At 45.8% G+C, this 18,873-nt stretch overlaps 1 protein-coding gene across 1 annotated transcript in view; it reads left to right on the plus strand.

The window, feature by feature from the left end:
* CTSF (cathepsin F) overlaps window positions 1-18,582 on the plus strand; it is a 36,352-nt gene extending 17,770 nt beyond the window's left edge. Inside the window, exons 8-14 of the mRNA XM_056527379.1 lie at window positions 184-280; window positions 3,528-3,608; window positions 6,796-6,915; window positions 12,031-12,095; window positions 14,203-14,293; window positions 14,370-14,428; window positions 17,437-18,582. Of these exons, the coding sequence (XP_056383354.1) occupies window positions 184-280; window positions 3,528-3,608; window positions 6,796-6,915; window positions 12,031-12,095; window positions 14,203-14,293; window positions 14,370-14,428; window positions 17,437-17,511 (588 nt within the window). The 3' untranslated portion in view covers window positions 17,512-18,582. The remainder of the gene's footprint in view (window positions 1-183; window positions 281-3,527; window positions 3,609-6,795; window positions 6,916-12,030; window positions 12,096-14,202; window positions 14,294-14,369; window positions 14,429-17,436) is intronic.
* Window positions 18,583-18,873: the final 291 nt, after the last annotated feature.

The raw sequence follows: 18,873 nt of genomic DNA on the forward strand, positions 1-18,873 counted from the left end.
AGCATTTTATGTGCAGGTTTTGTTCGCATTCTTGCTTTGTATAACACTTACAGCACATATATATATTTTTTTTAAACATGTAAACAATAGAAATGTATCCGTTCTTTATTCGCTCTTTTTGTTTTTTTGTACGTTCCCTATATAACTGCATGGCTATCTCTGTCTGTTTTTGTATCTGTACAGGGCATGTGTGGCTCATGTTGGGCATTTTCGGTAACGGGAAACATCGAAGGGCAGTGGTTCTTGAAGAAAAAGTCACTCGTCTCCCTCTCGGAGCAAGGTACTGTAGCTGTAAGCGTGGAATTGACATTCTCTATGCATTTAAAGGAATCCTCTCTGGTATTTCATTCTGCCGGAAGTACAGGCAGCATCGGACAAGTTCCTTTTATTACAGCAAAGTATTACCGTATTAGGACGCACCGGCGTATAAGACGCACCCAATTTATAGGTGCAAAATCTAAAAAAATAAAGATTTTGAACCCAATAGTGGTCTTCAATCTGCGGACCTCCAGATGTTGCAAAACTACAACTCCCAGCATGCCCGGACAGCCGTTGGCTGTCCGGGCATGCTGGGAGTTGTAGTTTTGCAACATCTGGAGGTCCGCAGATTGAAGATTAGAGATGAGCGAACTTACAGTAAATTCGATTCGTCACGAACTTCTCGGCTGGGCAGTCGATGACTTTTCCTGCATAAATTAGTTCAGCTTTCCGGTGCTCCCGTGAGCTGGAAAAGGTGGATACAGTCCTAGGAGACTCTTTCCTAGGACTGTATCCACCTTTTCCAGCCCACCGGAGCACCGGAAAGCTGAACTAATTTATGCAGGATAAGCCATCAACTGCCGAGCCGAGAAGTTCGTGACGAATCGAATTTACTGTTCAAATCGAATTTACTATATATATATATATATATATATATATATATATATATATATATATATATATATATATAAAGGGGGTTTTGGCCTGGAATACCCCTTTAAGGAGAATACATGTGGAGGACAGCTGACAGCTCAGTGATACACAGTGAGCGAGGAAGTTTAGTCATGTACAGTGAGGGCAAGAGAGGGACACGCCCCCTGCCTGTGAGAAGATGGAAATTCAGCGTGATCTAATATAAGCTGATTTTAAAAGAAATACAGAAGCTAGACACATAAGTTATATGTACATGTGCTGAGTAACATATAACTTTATTTTAATTTTTTTCTGTGATATTATAGGTACGCTTTAAGCACCATAAATCTTTAGAAACATCATACATTTTTTTTTTTTTTAAACATCCAGTAATGGGACTTTGCTTTGTCTGGGAAGGACAACCAGCAGCTTCTCCCTGCCTTCTGTGTTTTATTGATAAAGCTCTCTCTATACATGAATAGGGAGAGACCGGTCAGCCATGCCTGCTGTGTTAGGGAAAAGCCAGTGGTGACTACTCCAAAGGGGTACTCCACTGGCCAGCATTCAGGAACATTTAGTTCCGAACGGTGTGCACGTGCTGCAGTGGTCGGCCCCGCCCCCTCGTGATGTCAAGCCCCACCCCCTCAATGCAAGTCTATGGGAGGGGGCATGGTGGCCATCACGCCCCTCCCATAGACTTGCATTGAGGTGGTGGGGCTTGACAACCCTAGGGGCCGGGGCTGACTCCAACAGCTCACGCACAGTGGAGTACTCCTTTAATAACAGTGAGCCCTATGTCTTGCCAATTTCCCCCAAAACTGGTGCCCTGCCCCTCAGCTTCATTCTGTATTTTGTCCGTACAAGGCTATTCTTTATTTTCTGTAACCCATAGACAACTGTTCTAGAAGAATCAAACACTACTGTCCTGAGCTGAAGCTGAATAATTCTGGCCCTTCACAGCATTATCAATTAAACCATCTACGTAACTTCTAAAGTGACTTAAAATAAATAACATGACTTGTTACATCAAAGGGAACCAGTTCAGCTATCAACAAACTGGCAACACCCGGATTTGCCTCTGTGATCATAAGTCAATTGGTGACTAACCTTTTAATAGACTTTCCAAAAATTAATAGTACAATCAGGTATAAGAAATTAATAATGAATCCTAACAGAAAAAAATTACCTTTTCCCCCTATCAGGCTTATTTTCTTTCTCCATATTTCTTAAGTTAGATGCAGATTGGGACTTAGGCAGATGCAGAAGCACAGAAAGCTGCTGAGATCTAGTTAGTCCTCTATTCCAACCCAGTGTTGGATTTACAGTTTACACTGCTTACCGTATATACTCGAATATAACCCGAGGCCCCTAATTTCACCCCAAAAACCCAGGAAAAGTTATTGACTCGACTATAAGCCTAGGGTGGGAAATACATCATCCCACCCATGTCATCATCCCCTCCCCCCCCTGTCATTTTCACCCCCCTGTCATTTTCACCCCCCGTAATTTTCAACCCCCGTAATTTTCACCCCCCGTAATTTTCACCCCCCGTAATTTTCACCCCCCGTCATTTTCACCCCCCGTCATTTTCACCCCCCGTCATTATCACCCCCCCGTCATTATCACCCCCCCGTCATTATCACCCTCCCGTCATTATCACACCCCGCCCCCCGTCATTATCACACCCCGCCCCCCGTCATTATCACACCCCGCCCCCCGTCATTATCACACCCCCCCCCCGTCATTATCACCCCCCCCCCGTCATTATCACCCCCCCCCCCGTCATTATCACCCCCCCCCGTCATTATCACCCCCCCCACCGTCATTATCACCCCCCCCCTTCATTATCACCCCCCCCCGTCATCATCCAGACCCCCGTCATCATCACCGCCTGTCAATCCCTTCATCAGTGGTCTTCAACCTGCGGACCTCCAGATGTTGCAAAACTGCAACTCCCAGCATGCCCGGACAGCCATCGGCTGTCTGGGCATGCTGGGAGTTGTAGTTTTGAAACACCTGGAGGTCCGCAGGTTGAAGACCACTGCAGCCTTCGTCATCATCCAGACCCCCCTTTAGTTTTCTACTCACCTCCCCTCGGTGGGAATGAAGGGTGAGCTGGTCCGGGCCATCTGTGCTGCAGGGACCATCCGGTGGGGTGGGTTAGTCATTCCAGGCAGTACATTTTCACCGGGAGGCCCTCTTCTCCGCGCTCCGGGCCGGCCCCGGCCTAATGATGTTGCCTTGACGACGACGCACAGGGACGTTAATGCGCAGGGATGGCTGTCCGGGCATGCTGGGAGTTGTAGTTTTGCAACATCTGGAGGTCCGCAGGTTGAAGACCACTGAGAAGGGATTGAAAGGCGGAGAGTTCACTCGAGTATAAGCCGAGGGGGGGCGTTTTCAGCACGAAAAATCGTGCTGGAAAACTCGGCTTATACTCGAGTATATCCGGTAGATCTACTTTATACTGTCCTCCATACTGCTGCTGCTTCTAAGGGTGTTCTATAGCTATATAGGAAAGATCAGGTGACACCAGCTCATCACCTCTACAGACAAACATTCCCCAGTAGATTGTATTTTTAAATTGCTACTTGTAAATCCACTCTCTTATAAATCCTGTTGATTCTTTCTTTCAGAGTTGGTGGATTGTGATGTCGTGGATCAGGCGTGTGGAGGAGGTCTCCCCTCAAATGCCTACCAGGCTATTGAGAAGCTGGGTAGGTACTTTTAATATTTTTATTGGTGATTTCAAGACTTGCGATAATTCTCAAATGGAATGTGGACAGGGTTTTCCCAAAATGGACAATTCCTGTAAAGGCCAGACCCTGATATCGGTTCGTTTTCACAAATGATAATCCATTTTTGGGCTCCATGAGGTGCGATCTCAGGTTTGTAGAGGATGTTTTCATCGCTTGGGATGGCATCTCAGTGGAGTTCAATAAATTTGTAAAATACAGTGATCCCTCAACTTACAATGGCCTCAACATACAATATTTTCAACATACAATGGTCTTTTCTGGACCATTGTAAGTTGAAACCAGACTCCACATACAATGTACGGACAGTCCAGATGTTTGAAACGTGTCATTGGCCAGAAGAACTGATCTATCAGAATGGGCAATTTACTGGTAAAACACCTGTATTACTGAAGCGTATGCACTGACTGGTGTCTGGTAACGCCCCCTACAGTACAGGGAGGTATTACATGTTCTGTACACTTTACCTGTCCCAGGGTTACCTGCTCCTTTGGACACCAGGTGAGGGCGGCTCCATGTTACTTTTTTAGGACATTGTGTACTGTACAGGACCCTGAAGAAGCTCCTGTCCTCTACATAGACCAGCGTTTCCCAAGCAGGGAGCCCCCAGCTGTTGCAAAACTACACCTCCCAGCATGCCCGGACAGCCTTTGGCTGTTTTTTAGGGCCGATACCGATAATTGGTGGAGGTTAGGGCCGATAGCCGATAACTTATACCAATATTCCGGTATAAGTTATCAGCTATTTAACCCCTTGCGACACCGCTGCAGATCATCGATTTAAAGCGGGCGCTTTAAATCAATGATCTGCAGTGGCTTTTGCGGTGCCATAGGCCGCCACCACCCGCTTCTCTCCCCCGCCTGTCCGGTGGTCCGGGCCATCCATCCATCCTTCCTTCCTGTAGTGTCCGGCGGCATTCCGGGTGAAGAGTGAACCGGTCCGGGCTGTCCTTCTTCTCCGGCGGTCATCTTCTCCACTCCAAGCAGGCTCCGGCCTAGTACGCTGCATAGACGCCGCTGCGCAGTGATGGCCGTGCGCAGCGACTCACCTGACGTCACGGCGTAGCGGCGTCTATGCAGCGTACTAGGCCGGAGCCTGCCCGGAGTGGAGAAGATGACCGCCGGAGAAGGACAGCCCGGACTGGTTCACCCTTCACCCGGAACGCCCCTGGACACAACAGGAAGGAAGGGTGAATGGCCCGGACCACCCCCATTACGGGTAAGTTTAATTTTTTTATTGACTCGGAGGGGCCCGACTGGTATAGCGGTACTGGCAAAAATCCATACCGGTATACCGCCCAGCATCACGGTGGGGGGTGCGGTGCGGCGGGTCGGGGGGGTGGCTGTCGCGGTGCGGTGAGGGCGGTGCAGGGGGCGGGGCATTATCGGCTTATCGGCAAGATAATTGCCGATACCGATAATGCCCAAAATCGTGATTATCGCCCGATAATATCGGCCATACCGATAATCGGTCGATCCCTAGTACAAACCTATACATAACACCTTGTTTTATTACAGGTGGTTAAACCTACACCATTTATACTGTATTTAAAGCGGTACTCCGGCACTAAGACATCTTATCCCCTATCCGCTGGGGACCCCCGTGATCTTCCACGCTGCACTCCATTAGAATCAGCCCCCGGACCTATGGAGGAGGCGTGACAGCTGTCACGCCCCCTCCATAGGCTTGCATTGAGAGGGCGGAGCGTGACGTCACTATGCTCCGTCTCCGTGATCGCTAGTAATCAGACCCGGAGCGAGAACGCTCCGGGGGCTGATTCTAACGGGGTGCGGCGTGGAAGATCACGGTGGTCCCCAGCGGCGGGACCCCCACCATCAGGCATCTTATCCCCTAACCTTTTGGATATGGGATAAAATGTCTTAGCGCCGGAGTACCCCTTTAAAGTGCCCCCAGTTCCATTCTCCTACACAAAAACACAATGCGATATTCTTGATGGTGCATTTGCTGAAACATTTGTACAACTCCTGTTTTCTGCATAGAGACGCACTCTAATAATTCCCTTCTTATGCATTTGTAGAAGTTTCTTCAAAGTACCATCAATGTCTATGTCTCACTGGGAGCGATCCTCTACCTGATCGCAGCAGAATCCAGTAGGTCCTAGTCCAAGGCAGACGGTAAGGTCAATCATAACATTTATTGCACATCTTTGTAAAGTCAACAGCATCATATAAAAATACCTTCTGTGTTGCTACCATACTGTTGATTTTATGAACATGTGCAATAAGTCGTTTCACCTTACCTGCGGCCTTGGACGTTGACCTACTGCTTCCTTTTGCATTCTGCTACCCAGGTCGTGCATATGAAAGCATTAGAGGGTGCGCGGTCTATATGGATTAACTAGTCCTGATTTATACCAAACCTTAGGGTACGTTCACACGAGCGGATATACAGTGTATTTTACGCTGCGGATCCGCTGGTGAAGGCCCGCTCTATGATGTCTTTACATGTGCCTGCTTGTAGTGGCAATACGCCGCAACGAGCAGACACACTGCAGCGATGTGCGCGGCGTACTTGTACATCGCGGCCACTCTTGCTGCTCTGAGCTAGGCAGAGAGCTCCCGCGATGTGCGAGTATACTGCGACACGCACAACGCAGTGTGTCTGCTCGTAGCGGCGTATTGCCGCTACGAGCAGGCACATGTAAAGACAGCATAGAGCGGGCCTTCACCATCGGATCCACAGCTAAATAAGCTGCAAAAATCCGCTCGTGCAAACTTACCCTTAAAGGGGTACTCTGGCACTTAAACATCTTATCCTCTATCCAAAGGATAGGGGATAAGATGCCTGATCGCGGAGGTCCCTCCGCTGGGGACCCCCGTGATCTTGCACGCTGCACCCCGTTAAAATCATTCCCCGGAGCATGTTTGTTCCGGGTCGATCACGGTGACGGAGCGTTGTGACGTCATGGCTCCGCCCCGTGTGACGTCACGCTCCGCCCCCTCAATGCAAGCCTATGTGAGGGGGCGTGACTTTAAAGTACCCCTTTAAAGTAGAAATGCATAAACTGGTATTTGAAGGCTGTGTAATATAATTTTGGTAACATTTTAGTTCTTTCACTAGACACATTTGGTTATGTCTTTATATTCCATGAGCTTCACATCAGACTATATTTCTATTCACGCTCTAGGAGGACTTGAGTCAGAGCAAGACTACAGCTACCTGGGCCACAAGGAGAGGTGCAGCTTCTCTACCAACAAAGTCTCAGCTTTTATCAACAGCTCTGTGGAGATTCCAAAAGATGAGACAGGTATATAGATGGTGCCTCGTGCACAAAATTTTTAATAACTTTAGGTCCTTTTACACAGGCAAAATATGGGGTAAATGAGTATAATGAGGCTTATAATAGTCAGCCCGCATAAAAGCTTGTTCACTGGGAATAAAATCCTTATCAGCCGCACATTGTTCTGTGTTGTCATATGTGACCAATAATGATATTGAAGGGGCGCATAAGCAATTTTGTGATCGTTTATAATCACTTAGTCATACAAATGATATTGCTTTATGAAGGTTCTGTAAATGAGCGCCAATCACCAAGATAGGTGCCTGGCTTAACCCCTTAAAGGGGTACTCCCGTGGAAATCTTATTTTTTTTTAAATCAACTGGTGCCAGAAAGTTAAACAGATTTGTAAACCACTTCTATTAAAAAATCTTAATCCTTCCAGTACTTTTTAGGGGCTGTATACTAAAGAGAAATCCAAAAAAGAAATTCAATTCCTCTGATATCATGACCACAGTTCGCTCTGCTGACCTCTGTTGTCCATTTTAGGAACTGTCCAGAGCAGCTTATGTTTGCTATGGAGATTTTCTCCTGCTCTAGACAGTTCCTAAAATGGACAGCAGAGGTCAGCAAAGAGCACTGTGGTCATGACATCAGAGGAAATGCATTTCTTTTTTGGATTTCTCTTTAGTATACAGCCCCTAAAAAGTACTGGAAGTATTAAGATTTTTTAATAGAAGTGATTTACAAATCTGTTTAACTTTCTGGCACCAGTTGATTTAAAGGGAACCAATCATCAAATTTTACCCTATATAACGCTTGGTAAAGCGTTATATAGGGTAAAATCTTTATTTTCACCATTCCCGGGGGACACTCCTGCCCCCAGGGATGGTGAAGATATGAAGTTATAAACTAGTCGCCGCCGCCGCCGTAAGTAGTCACCTGGGCGGGGAGCTCTTCTCATCTACTCCCGTTCTTCGGCCGGCAGCGACGCCCCCTCCGCTTGATTGATGGGCCGCGTCATTGTTCTGCTTTGTCTGTTTAGTGAGCGGAACAATGACGTGGCCCATCAATCAAGCGGAGGGGTGTCGCTGCCTGCAGAAGAACAGGAATAGGTGAGTGGAGCTCCCCGCCCAGGGGACTACTTACGGCCGTGGCGGTGACTAGTTTATAACTTTATGTCTTCACCATCCCAGGAGGCTGGAGCATCCCCCGGGGGTGGTGAGGACAACAATTTTACCCTATATAACACTTTACCAAGCATTATATAGGGTAAAATCTGATGATTGGTTCCCTTTAAAAGAAAAAGTTTTCCACAGGAGTACCCCTTTAAGGACATGCGCCGTAAATGTACGACACTGCATAGCCTTACTTCGCGCACAGCGCCATACATTTACGGCACGGCTGTGACGAGATCGCAGGAGCTGCACTTGCTTCATTCATGGCAGGTCCCGGCGGCTGTCAGCAGATCGCGCTGATGTCTGCCATTAACCCTTCAGATGCCGTGATCAATACAGATCACGTCATCTGCAACAGGGTGGCACTTAAAGTGGCTGATCTGATAAGTATAGCCAATATAGCGGACTGAGGTCCCCTCACCTGCCTCCGTCCATCTCCCGGGGTCTTCTGCACTGATCTGCCTTCCAGCAGACTAGAGCAGAGGATCATCGATAATACTGATCAGTGCTATGCCCTATGCATAGCACTGAACAGTATTAGCAATCTGATGATTGCTATAATTAGTCCCCTATATGATTGTTAAAAATATAATAATATATAATGGTCCCCCTACGGCAAACGGCGTAAACGTAAAGAAAAAAAAAAAAATCCAAAATTTCAGCTTTTTTCTAGCCGGTTGGGGACCGGAGCCGGATGCCTGCTGAAATCGTTCAGCAGGCATCCCGGCATATCGCCCAGGGGGGGGTCATTATGCCCCCCCATGTCGGCGATGGCCACAGATCGCTGGACAATTCAGTCCAGCGATCTGCGGCGATGTCGGGTCAATTGGGTCTCCAGTCTCTGACGGCCCCGAACAGCCATTGCCGGATTACGGGCCGACCAATCAGGGCGCCTGCTGCGGGTGTCACTCCCGCAACCCGCTCCGCCCCTCTTCCGGAGGACGTGAGCGGGAAGAAGACCCCGGGTGCTGGGGACCCCAATCCCCGGCGTCCCTGTTGGGATCGGGGCCCCAGGAGCGGCGGCGGCGGCGGGACTGACCTGAAGCGGAGCAGCAGCAGGAGGTGAGTGACAGCCTCCTGCTTTTGCTTAGCAACAGCTCGCAGCATGCAAAAAGGGCATGCTGGGAGCTGTAGTTATGCAACAGCAGGAGGCGGACAATCTCAACTCCCAGCATTCCCTTATGGGCATGCTGGGACTTATGGTTTTGCAACATCTGGAGGCACATTTTTTCTATGGAAAAGTGTACCTTCAGCTGTTGTATAACTACAACTCCCAGCTTGCACAAACAGCTAAAGTGCATGCTGGGAGTTGTAGTGGTGCATCTGCTGGTTGCATAACTACAACTCCCATCATGCCCGTTGGCTGTCGGTGACTGCTGAGAGTTGTAGTTTTGCAACAGCTGAAGGCACAATGGTTGTGAAACTCAGAGTTTCTTTTTACCTAACTCATTGTTTCACGACCGGTGTGCCTCCAGCTGTTGCAAACTACAACTCTCAGCAGTCACCGTACATGCTGTGAGTTGTAGTTTTGCAACAGCTGGAGGCACACTGGTTGTGAAACACTGAGTAAGGTCACAAACTCAGTGATACATAACCAGTGTGCCTACAGCTGTTGCAAAACTAAAACTCTCAGCATGTACAGTCTGTCAGCGCATGCTGGGAGTTGTAGTTTTGCAACAGCTGGATGTCCCCCCCCCCCCAAATGTGAATGTACAGGGTACACTCACATGGGCGGAGATTTACAGTAAGTATCCGGCTGCAAGTTTGAGCTGCGGCAAATTTTCTGCCGCAGCTCAAACTGCCAGCGAGAAACTACTGTGAACCCCCGCCCATGCGACTGTACCCTAAAAACACTACACTACACTAACAAAAAATAAAAAGTAAAAAACACTACATATACACATACCCCTACACAGCCCCCCTCCCCTCCCCAATAAAAATGAAAAACGTCTGGTACGCCACTGTTTCCAAAACGGAGCCTCCAGCTGTTGCAAAACATCTACTCCCAGTATTGCCGGACACCCGTTGACTGTCCAAGCATGCTGGGAGTTTTACAACAGCTGGAGGCCCCCTGTTTGGGAATCACTGGCGTAGAATACCCCTATGTCCACCCCTATGCAATCCCTAATTTAGGCCTCAAATGGGCATGGCGCTCTCAATTTGGAGCCCTGTCGTATTTCAAGGCAACAGTTTAGGGTCACATATGGGGTATCGCCGTACTCGGGAGAAATTGTGTTACAAATTTTAAATTTTGGGGGGTATTTTCTGCTATTACCCTTTTTAAAAATGTAAAATTTTGGGGAAAACAAGCATTTTAGGTAAAAAAAAATTTTTTTTTTTTTTTACATATGCAAAAGTCGTGAAACACCTGTGGGGTATAATGGTTCACTTAACCCCTTGTTACGTTCACCGAGGGGTCTAGTTTCCAAAATGGTATGCCATGTGTTTTTTTTTTTTGCTGTTCTGGCACCATAGGGGTTTCCTAAATGCGACATGCCCCTCGAGCAAAATTTGGTTTCAAAAAGCCAAATATGACTCCTTCTCTTCTGAGCATTGTAGTTCGCCCATAGTGCACTTCAGGCCAACTTATGGGGTACCTCCATACTCAGAAGAGATGGGGTTACAAATTTTGGGGGGTATTTTCTGCTATTAACCCTTGATAAAATGTGAAATTTGGGGGGAAACACATTTTTGTGAAATTTTTCAATGAATTTTTTTACGTATGCAAAAGTCGTGAAACACCTGTGGGGCATTAAGACTCACTTTATTCCTTGTTACGTTCCTCAAGGGGTCTAGTTTCCAAAATGGTATGCCATGTGTTTTTTTTTTTTTGCTGTTCTGGCACCATAGGGGCTTCCTAAACGCTACATGCACCCCAAAAACCATTTCAGAAAAGCATACTCTCCAAAATCCCCTTGTCGCTCCTTCGCTTCTGAGCCCTCTACTGCGTCCACCGAACAATTTACATAGACATATGAGGTATGTGCTTACTCGAGAGAAATTGGGTTACAGATACTAGTATACATTTTCTCCTTTTACCCCTTGTAAAAATTCTAAAATTGGGTCTACAAGAACATGCGAGTGTAAAAAATGAAGGTTGTGAATTTTCTCCTTCACTTTGCTGCTATTCCTGTGAAACACCTAAAGGGTTAATACACTTACTGAATGTCATTTTGAATACTTTGGGGGGTGAAATTTTTATAATGGGGTAATTTGTGGGGTATTTCTAATATGAAGACCCTTCAAATCCACTTTAAACCTGAACTGGTCCCTGAAAAAAAGCGAGTTTCAAAATTTTGTGAAAAATTGGAAAATTGCTGCTGAACTTTGAAGCCCTCTGATGTCTTCCAAAAGTAAAAACACGTCAATTTTATGATGCAAACATAAAGTAGACATATTGTATATGTGAATAAAAAAAAAATATTTGGAATATCCATTTTCCTTACAAGCAGAAAGCTTCAAAGTTAGAAAAATTCTAAATTTTCAAATTCTTCATCAAATTTGGGGATTTTTCACCAAGAAAGGATGCAAGTTACCACAAAATTTTACCAATATGTTAAAGTAGAATATGTCACGAAAAAACAATCTCGGAATCAGAATGATAACTAAAAGCATTCCAGAGTTATTAATGTTTAAAGTGACAGTGGTCAGAATTGCAAAAAACGTCTGAGTCCTTAAGGTGAAAAAGGGCTAAGTCCTTAAGGGGTTAAAGAGACATGGCAGATTTAAGGGGTTAAAGGGGTACTCTGCTCCTAGACATCGTATTCCCTATCCTAAGGATAGGGGATACGATGTCTGATCGCTGATCGATGTCTGATCGTGGGGGGGGTCTAGTCGCTGTGACCCCTGTGATCCCCTCCTTTGGATAGGGGATAAAAAAATTTTTGCTCGGAATACCACTTTAATTCTTCATTTCACATGATCAAGGCCAGCACTCTTATTTCTATGACATCGTTTCTTTTTCAGAGATTGCAGCCTGGTTGGCGCAGAATGGACCAATATCCATAGCTCTTAATGCTTTTGCAATGCAGGTAAGACCCCCCAGACTGCTTATGATTTTCCCAATGACTCTTGAATTATTACCTCAGCTCCCATATGTTGTTCTCATTATTTTGGATTTTAAAAAATAAAAGGCAGGTAACATTTTTAATGGGGTTTTCCAGAAGTTTTCAATTGGTGGCCTATATCTCAGTAAAGACCACCAATATCTGATCATTGGGGGCCAGACACCTATCACCACTGTGAATCAGCTGTTTGTTAATAGACGCAGCGTTCAAACCTATACAGTAAAAAGAGCTGGAAGCAGATGGCTCCATACATTGTGTAGGGGCTATACTGGGTTATTGCAGCTCCGTTTCAATGGAAGCTGAGCTGCAGTAACCCAGCGCGACCACTACACAAAGTATGGAGCTGTCTGCTTCGGTCTCCTTTTACTGTTTACACAGGTTGGTAGGGATGCTGGCTCTTGATGGCCTATCCTTAGTCTAAGGCAGTGTTTCCCAACCAGGGCGCCTCCAGCTGTTGCAAAACTGCGCCTGTCCGGACATGCAGGGAGTTGTAGTTTTACAACAGCTGGAGACACCCTGGTTGGGAAACACTTGTCTAAGGGGTTCCCCTATTTCTGATTCAGTCTCTGACTGTGGCCTGAAGATAATGTTGGTAAAGGTTTTAACTAGTGAATGTAAGGTTCCATAATATGTCAATTTGCCATAGGCTATATTTTTATTTGGAAATGATCAAAGCATCCAATACCTTTTCACTTCCCTTTCTTTTCCTGCCCCCTCCTGTCCTTTCTTCTCTGCCTTTTACTTCTTTTCTTCCCCCTTCTTCTTTTGCTTTCCATTCTGTTCCATTTTCATCCATCCTTCCTCTGCTTTCCTTTCTCCCTACAATTCGTGTCCTTTACTCGCCCCCTTGTTTCCTTTCCTCATTACCTCCCTTTTTTTACCTTCCCTTTTATTTTCTCTTCCTTCCCCCTTTCTTCCCTTCCTATGAAGTACATTCAGCATCTACACCAGTGTTTCCCAACCAGGGTGCCTCCAGCTGTTGCGAAACTACAACTCCCAGCATACCCGGACAGCCGAAGGCTGTCCGGGTATGCTGGGAGTTGTAGTTTCGCAACAGCTGGAGGCACCCTGGTTGGGAAATCCTGATATGTGCACAGATGTACATTTTTGTCTTATCTATATTACTTAGGCTGGGTTCATATCACCTTTTAGGCAATACTGGACCACATACGACTGGGGGGGGAGCTAAAACCGGCCCATATGTAATGTAGACCCCACGGTTTTAGGTCCGGTGGGAAAACCGCATATGGGGCAAAAATGAGCCGACCAGAGTCAGCGTTTCACTCCGGTCGGCTCATTGAAATACATTACATACAAGCCGCATACGGCAGCGCCCGGTTTTAGCTCCCCCAAGCCGTATGTGGTCCCGTATTGCCTAAAACGTGGTGTGAACCCAGCCTAAGTAGTATAGATAAGACAAAAATGTACATCTGTGTAGATCAGTGTTTCCCAACCAGGGTGCCTCCAGCTGTTGCGAAACAACAACTCCCAGCATGCCTGGACAGCCTTTGGCTGTCCGGGTATGCTGGGAGTTGTAGTTTCGTAACAGCAGGAGGCACCCTGGTTGGGAAACACTGGTGTAGATGCTGAATGTACTTCGTAGGAATGGAAGAAAGGGGAAGGAATAGAAAATAAAAGGGATGGGGGAGAAAAGGGCGGTCCCGTATTGCCTAAAACGTGGTGTGAACCCAGCCTTACATGTGCTGTGCTTGAAACTAGAGATGAGCCAACTTACAGTAAATTCGATTCGTCACAAACTTCTTGGCTCGGCAGTTGATGACTTTTCCTGCATAAATTAGTTCAGCCTTCAGGTGCTCCGGTGGGCTGGAAAAGGTGGATACAGTCCTAGGAGTCTCCAGCCCACCGGAGCACCTGAAAGCTGAACTAATGTATGCAGGAAAAGACATCAACTGCCGAGCCGAGAAGTTCGTGACGAATCAAATTTACTGCAAGTTCGCTCATCTCTACTTGAAACCTCATCCACAGTCCAGTATATAAGCATTACATACCACTTCTGAATAACTACAAGTCAATTTGCTGATACATTAGTTTTTTCTTGTCTTTCTTTCAGTTTTACCATAAAGGGATATCTCACCCGTTCCGCATACTTTGTAACCCGTGGATGATCGACCATGCTGTTCTGTTAGTGGGCTATGGAGTCCGTAAGTTGTCATTTCTGACTTTTAAATGAGAGATCTGTGTACTTCCTTTTCATTACAATCCATTATTTCTCTATAGGAGATGGGAAGCCTTTCTGGGCTATCAAGAACAGCTGGGGAAAAGACTGGGGAGAGCAGGTAAATGAGCCGTTCACCATTGTTGTCTCTAATCTATATACTCTATTCCCGTCATTGGGGGAGATTTATCAAAACCTGTGGGGAGGAAGAGTGGTGCAGTTGCCCATAGCAACCAATCAGATCGCTTCTTTCATTTTCACAGGTCTCTTAAAAAAAAAAAAAAAAAAAAAAGAAAAAAAAAGAGATTTTGCCACTGATTTACATTACGGAGATAAAACAGAAATCTATGATTTAATTCCTGGTTTTGCAGTGTATTTTTGGATTTATGCGTGCGCAGTCTGACAAATATTCACCGCAAATACTCCTCAAACACTGCCGGAAACATTAGGCCACGTTTGTATGTGAAGTGTGGTTGGCCAGGTCCTTTCAGCATCGGAACATAAAAGGGGTATTCCAGGAATTTATTTTATTTGACTGTGCTACAGGGGCTGTAAAGTTAGTGTAGTTCATAATTTAGTGTCTGTACCTGTGTGTCAAAGACAGATCCCTCCAGGACAGCACAGGATAGAGCTGGCGCACAAGACTTCAAGGTAAAAACAGATTTATTTTACCCGGCATGCAACGCGTTTCGCTGGATAACCAGCTTCATCATGCCTGATGAAGCTGGTTATCCAGCGAAACGCGTTGCATGCCGGGTAAAATAAATCTGTTTTTACCTTGAAGTCTTGTGCGCCAGCTCTACCCTGTGCTGTCCTGGAGGGATCTGTCTTTGCTTCACTTCGTGTTGCCAGGAGTGGCTGCTGAGTTTCGCCCGCATAGGGTTTATGCCTACACCATTGTTGTACTTGGTGGCAGTACAACCGACATCGGTCAGCAATATTGCTTAAATTGTACCTTATTTATTTACGGTATCACACTAGGAGCGCCGTCTCCCTTTGTCTATAGTTGTACCTGTGTGTGACGGTTTTCTCACAATTCTTTTGTGATTTTCACCCCACTATTTATTTTTAACAGCATACAAAATGACTGTTGTCTCAGATTTTTCCCAGCCTGCAATGCTGCCGAGACCTGACTCACTAGTCAGCTGATGACAGGGAGCCTGTCTGCTTCAATGGGTGGAGGGATCAATCTGCAACTAATACAACAGCTGTAGGCATCCTGATTGAAAACCACACGTCTTTTGTTTCAGTGGGTGGGGTGGCTGATGTGTGGGAGGGAGGAAAATGGAATTGTGGGATCTGTAGTCAAAAAAAGAAAAGTCAAACAGGAAATCCAAGTTCACAAAAAGCTAGCCACAGTGTTATGGTAATCTCATGCAATAAAACCAACGACCTCCAAACCAGTGGACAGTAAGACGCTGAGGGACCAGGCGATAGGTAGAGCAATCAGTTTATTCCCAACCTAGCGCTGCGGAATCTGTAGGCGCTATATAAATATATAAAATAAAATAACATGCAACACGTTTTGCGCACGTGCGCTTCATCAGGCATCAATTGTCATGGTAATCTCACAACATAGCCATTTTGCCCCAAGACAAGCGCAGATCCTTCCTAAGCATGTCCATTACTGTCTGCCAGGTACGTACTAAAATCACCTTATGGTGGATAACCCCTTTAATGTTTAATGGGGTATTCCAGGAATTTTTTTTTTAGTTTAGGGATTGATCATTATCTCTCTCTCTTTTTTTTTTTTTTTTTTTTTTTTTATATCAACTGGCTCCAGAAAGTTAAACAGATTTGTAAATTACTTCTATTAAAAAAATCTTAATCCTTCCAGTAGTTATCAGCTGCTGAAGTTGAGTTGTTCTTTTCTTTCTGACAACAATGCTTTCTGCTGACATCTCTGTCTCTCTCAGGAACTGTCCAGAGTAGGAGCAAATCCCCATAGCAAACCTCTCCTGCTCTGGACAGTTCCTGAGACAGACAGAGATGTCAGCAGAGAGCACTGTTGTCAGAAAGAAAAGAACAACTTTATTTCAGCAGCTGATAACTGCTGGAAGGATTAAGATTTTTTAATAGAAGTAATTTACAAATCTGTTTAACTTTCTGGAGCCAGTTGATATAAAAAAATAAAAAGAGATGTGTGCTCAATCCCTAAACTTTTTTGTGCTCCAAGGTTTCATGTTACTTCTAGATCTGTGTCCGTCTGTTTAGACCCCAGTCTCTATTAGGGATAGCCTGATACCATTTTTTTAAGACAGGGCACGAGCTGCAGCGCAATGAAATTATGTAATTTCACGGCAGGTCTTTTCCTTCCCTGGATAACCAAGCCAAAAATGTAGAGGCTTAAAGGGGTACTCCGCCCCTAGACATCTTATCCCCTATCCAATGGATAGGGGATAAGATGTCAGATCGCCGGGGTCCCGCTGCTGGGGACCCCGGGGATCGCTGCTGCAGCACCCCGCCATCATTACTGCGCAGAACGAGTTCGCTCTGCACGTAATGACGGGCAATACAGGTGCCGGAGCATCGTTACGTCACGGCTCCGCCCCTCGTGACGTCACGGCCCGCCCCCGTCAATACATGTCTACGTCACGCCCCCTGCCATAGACTTGCATTAAGGTGGTGGGCCGTGATGTCATGAGGGGCGGAGCCATGACGTCTCGCTGCTCCGGCCCCTGTATCGCCCGTCATTACGCACAGAGCGAACTCGCTCTGTGCAGTAATGATAGCGGGGTGCTGCAGCGGGGATCCCGGGGTCCCCAGCAGCGGGACCGCGGCGATCTAACATCTTATCCCCTATCCTTTGGATAGGGGATAAGATGTCTAGGGGCGGAGTACCCCTTTAAGCGTAGTAGAATATGGAAGACGAGAGAGATTTGTTCTTATTTTATCTTTTTTTTTTAAATAATGGTCTTCAGGTATGCGTATTGGGACATCCCTAATCTCTATATTGTGAAAATGTTGTCATGAGTTTCTACTAATAAACGCACCTCAGGCCCTTTTCTTCCATGAGGGTCTATGCTCCTCTTTCCTAATTATTATTATACCTACATTATAAGATAATGGGTGTGATATGCCCCATTTTATTTTACCAAAATAACATTTTAATCCTTTCTCTTTTTGTAGGGTTATTATTATTTGTATCGTGGCACCGGGGCATGTGGGATGAACACCATGTGCAGCTCTGCAGTAATAGACTAGAGAACTCTGTGGAAGAAATCCTCATCGTGTGATCATTTGGGTACACCATATTAAGATTCGTTATCTAGTCTTCACCACAGTATGTGATGTTAGTGATGTACATTCCTCTCCTTACAGAGGGCCGGGTAGAAATTCTTACCTAATAATCTGTTTTAATGAAAGAAGATATTTATATTTGCATAGCACTGGATGAAATGTACTAATATATTTTACTATTTTAACATTTTAGAATGACCTTGAGGTCTTCTGAAGACCTAACATAGAAGAATGCATAGTAGTATTTTACCTCACTTTAAAGTCTTACTATCGTTTTGAAAATAGATGTGAAACGTTTTGATCGCTGGGGGTCTGGGTGTTAAGGAGTACCTATCATGATCTAAACTCTCACTAATCCCCCCCCCCCCCCCAATCTGTCCCTGACTCTCACTGACACTATATTTGTGTTAGTTTTCATTCAAAACCCCCTCTTTCTACCTGACTTATTGTCTTCTTGGCTGCTCATTCAGCCGTCCTAGTGTGAGAGAGTAAGGGGGCGTGGCCCAGTATAGAGGCTGTGAACACAGCAGCCGGCAGCTCTGAATTTTCTCCTCTCTGTTTACAACTGCATGTGCAGAGAGAAGAAAGATCGAAGCTCAGATAGTAAAATGAATGAGGGCATGCAGTAAGGCAGAATCAGGAGTATGCCCTGCTGTGCTATGAGCACAGTGCTGGCTCCTGCCTGTCTGATTGACAGGCAGGGAGCAGTGCTGAGCTTGTCTGTGTCCCGGCTGCAGTCTGAGATTTAGGACTCCTGCTTGAGTTTGAAATCTATAAAAAGGGCTTGTGGCCAGGACTGGTAGGGAGACCACTCAGTGGAAAATTAAATAGAAAGAAGCATATTTTTTAATAACATGCAATAGGAAAGTTATTCTGCATACATTAATCTATAATATATCAAAAGTTTTTTTTTGATGAAAGGTACCCTTTAAGATTTTTGCTAAACTTTTTGCTAAACCTTCTCTCCCCAGCTCTGCAGAAGACTGATTCTATAGTAAGTCTATGGCAGTGTTTTCCAACCAGGGTGCCTCTAGATGTTGCAAAACTACAACTCCCATCATGCCTGGACAGCCTTCGGCTGTCCAGGCATGCTGGGAGTTGTAGTTTTGCAACACCTGGAGGCACCCTGGTTGGGAAACGCTGGTCTTTGGAGCCGGTCTCCTGCAGGAAAATGGGTAGAAAATAGGTAGATCGCTCAGCCGTGCGCTTCTCCTGACTCATTATAGCAATCGGTTGAGGACTGAACACCCAGACCCCGACCGATCTAAACTTTTGACATGTCCGTCATGTCATGTTAGTAAGCAAGGTATTTTTGGAAACACAAGG

The sequence above is a fragment of the Hyla sarda genome, chromosome 6 (assembly GCF_029499605.1).
Source record: "Hyla sarda isolate aHylSar1 chromosome 6, aHylSar1.hap1, whole genome shotgun sequence".
Taxonomy (NCBI): domain Eukaryota; kingdom Metazoa; phylum Chordata; class Amphibia; order Anura; family Hylidae; genus Hyla; species Hyla sarda.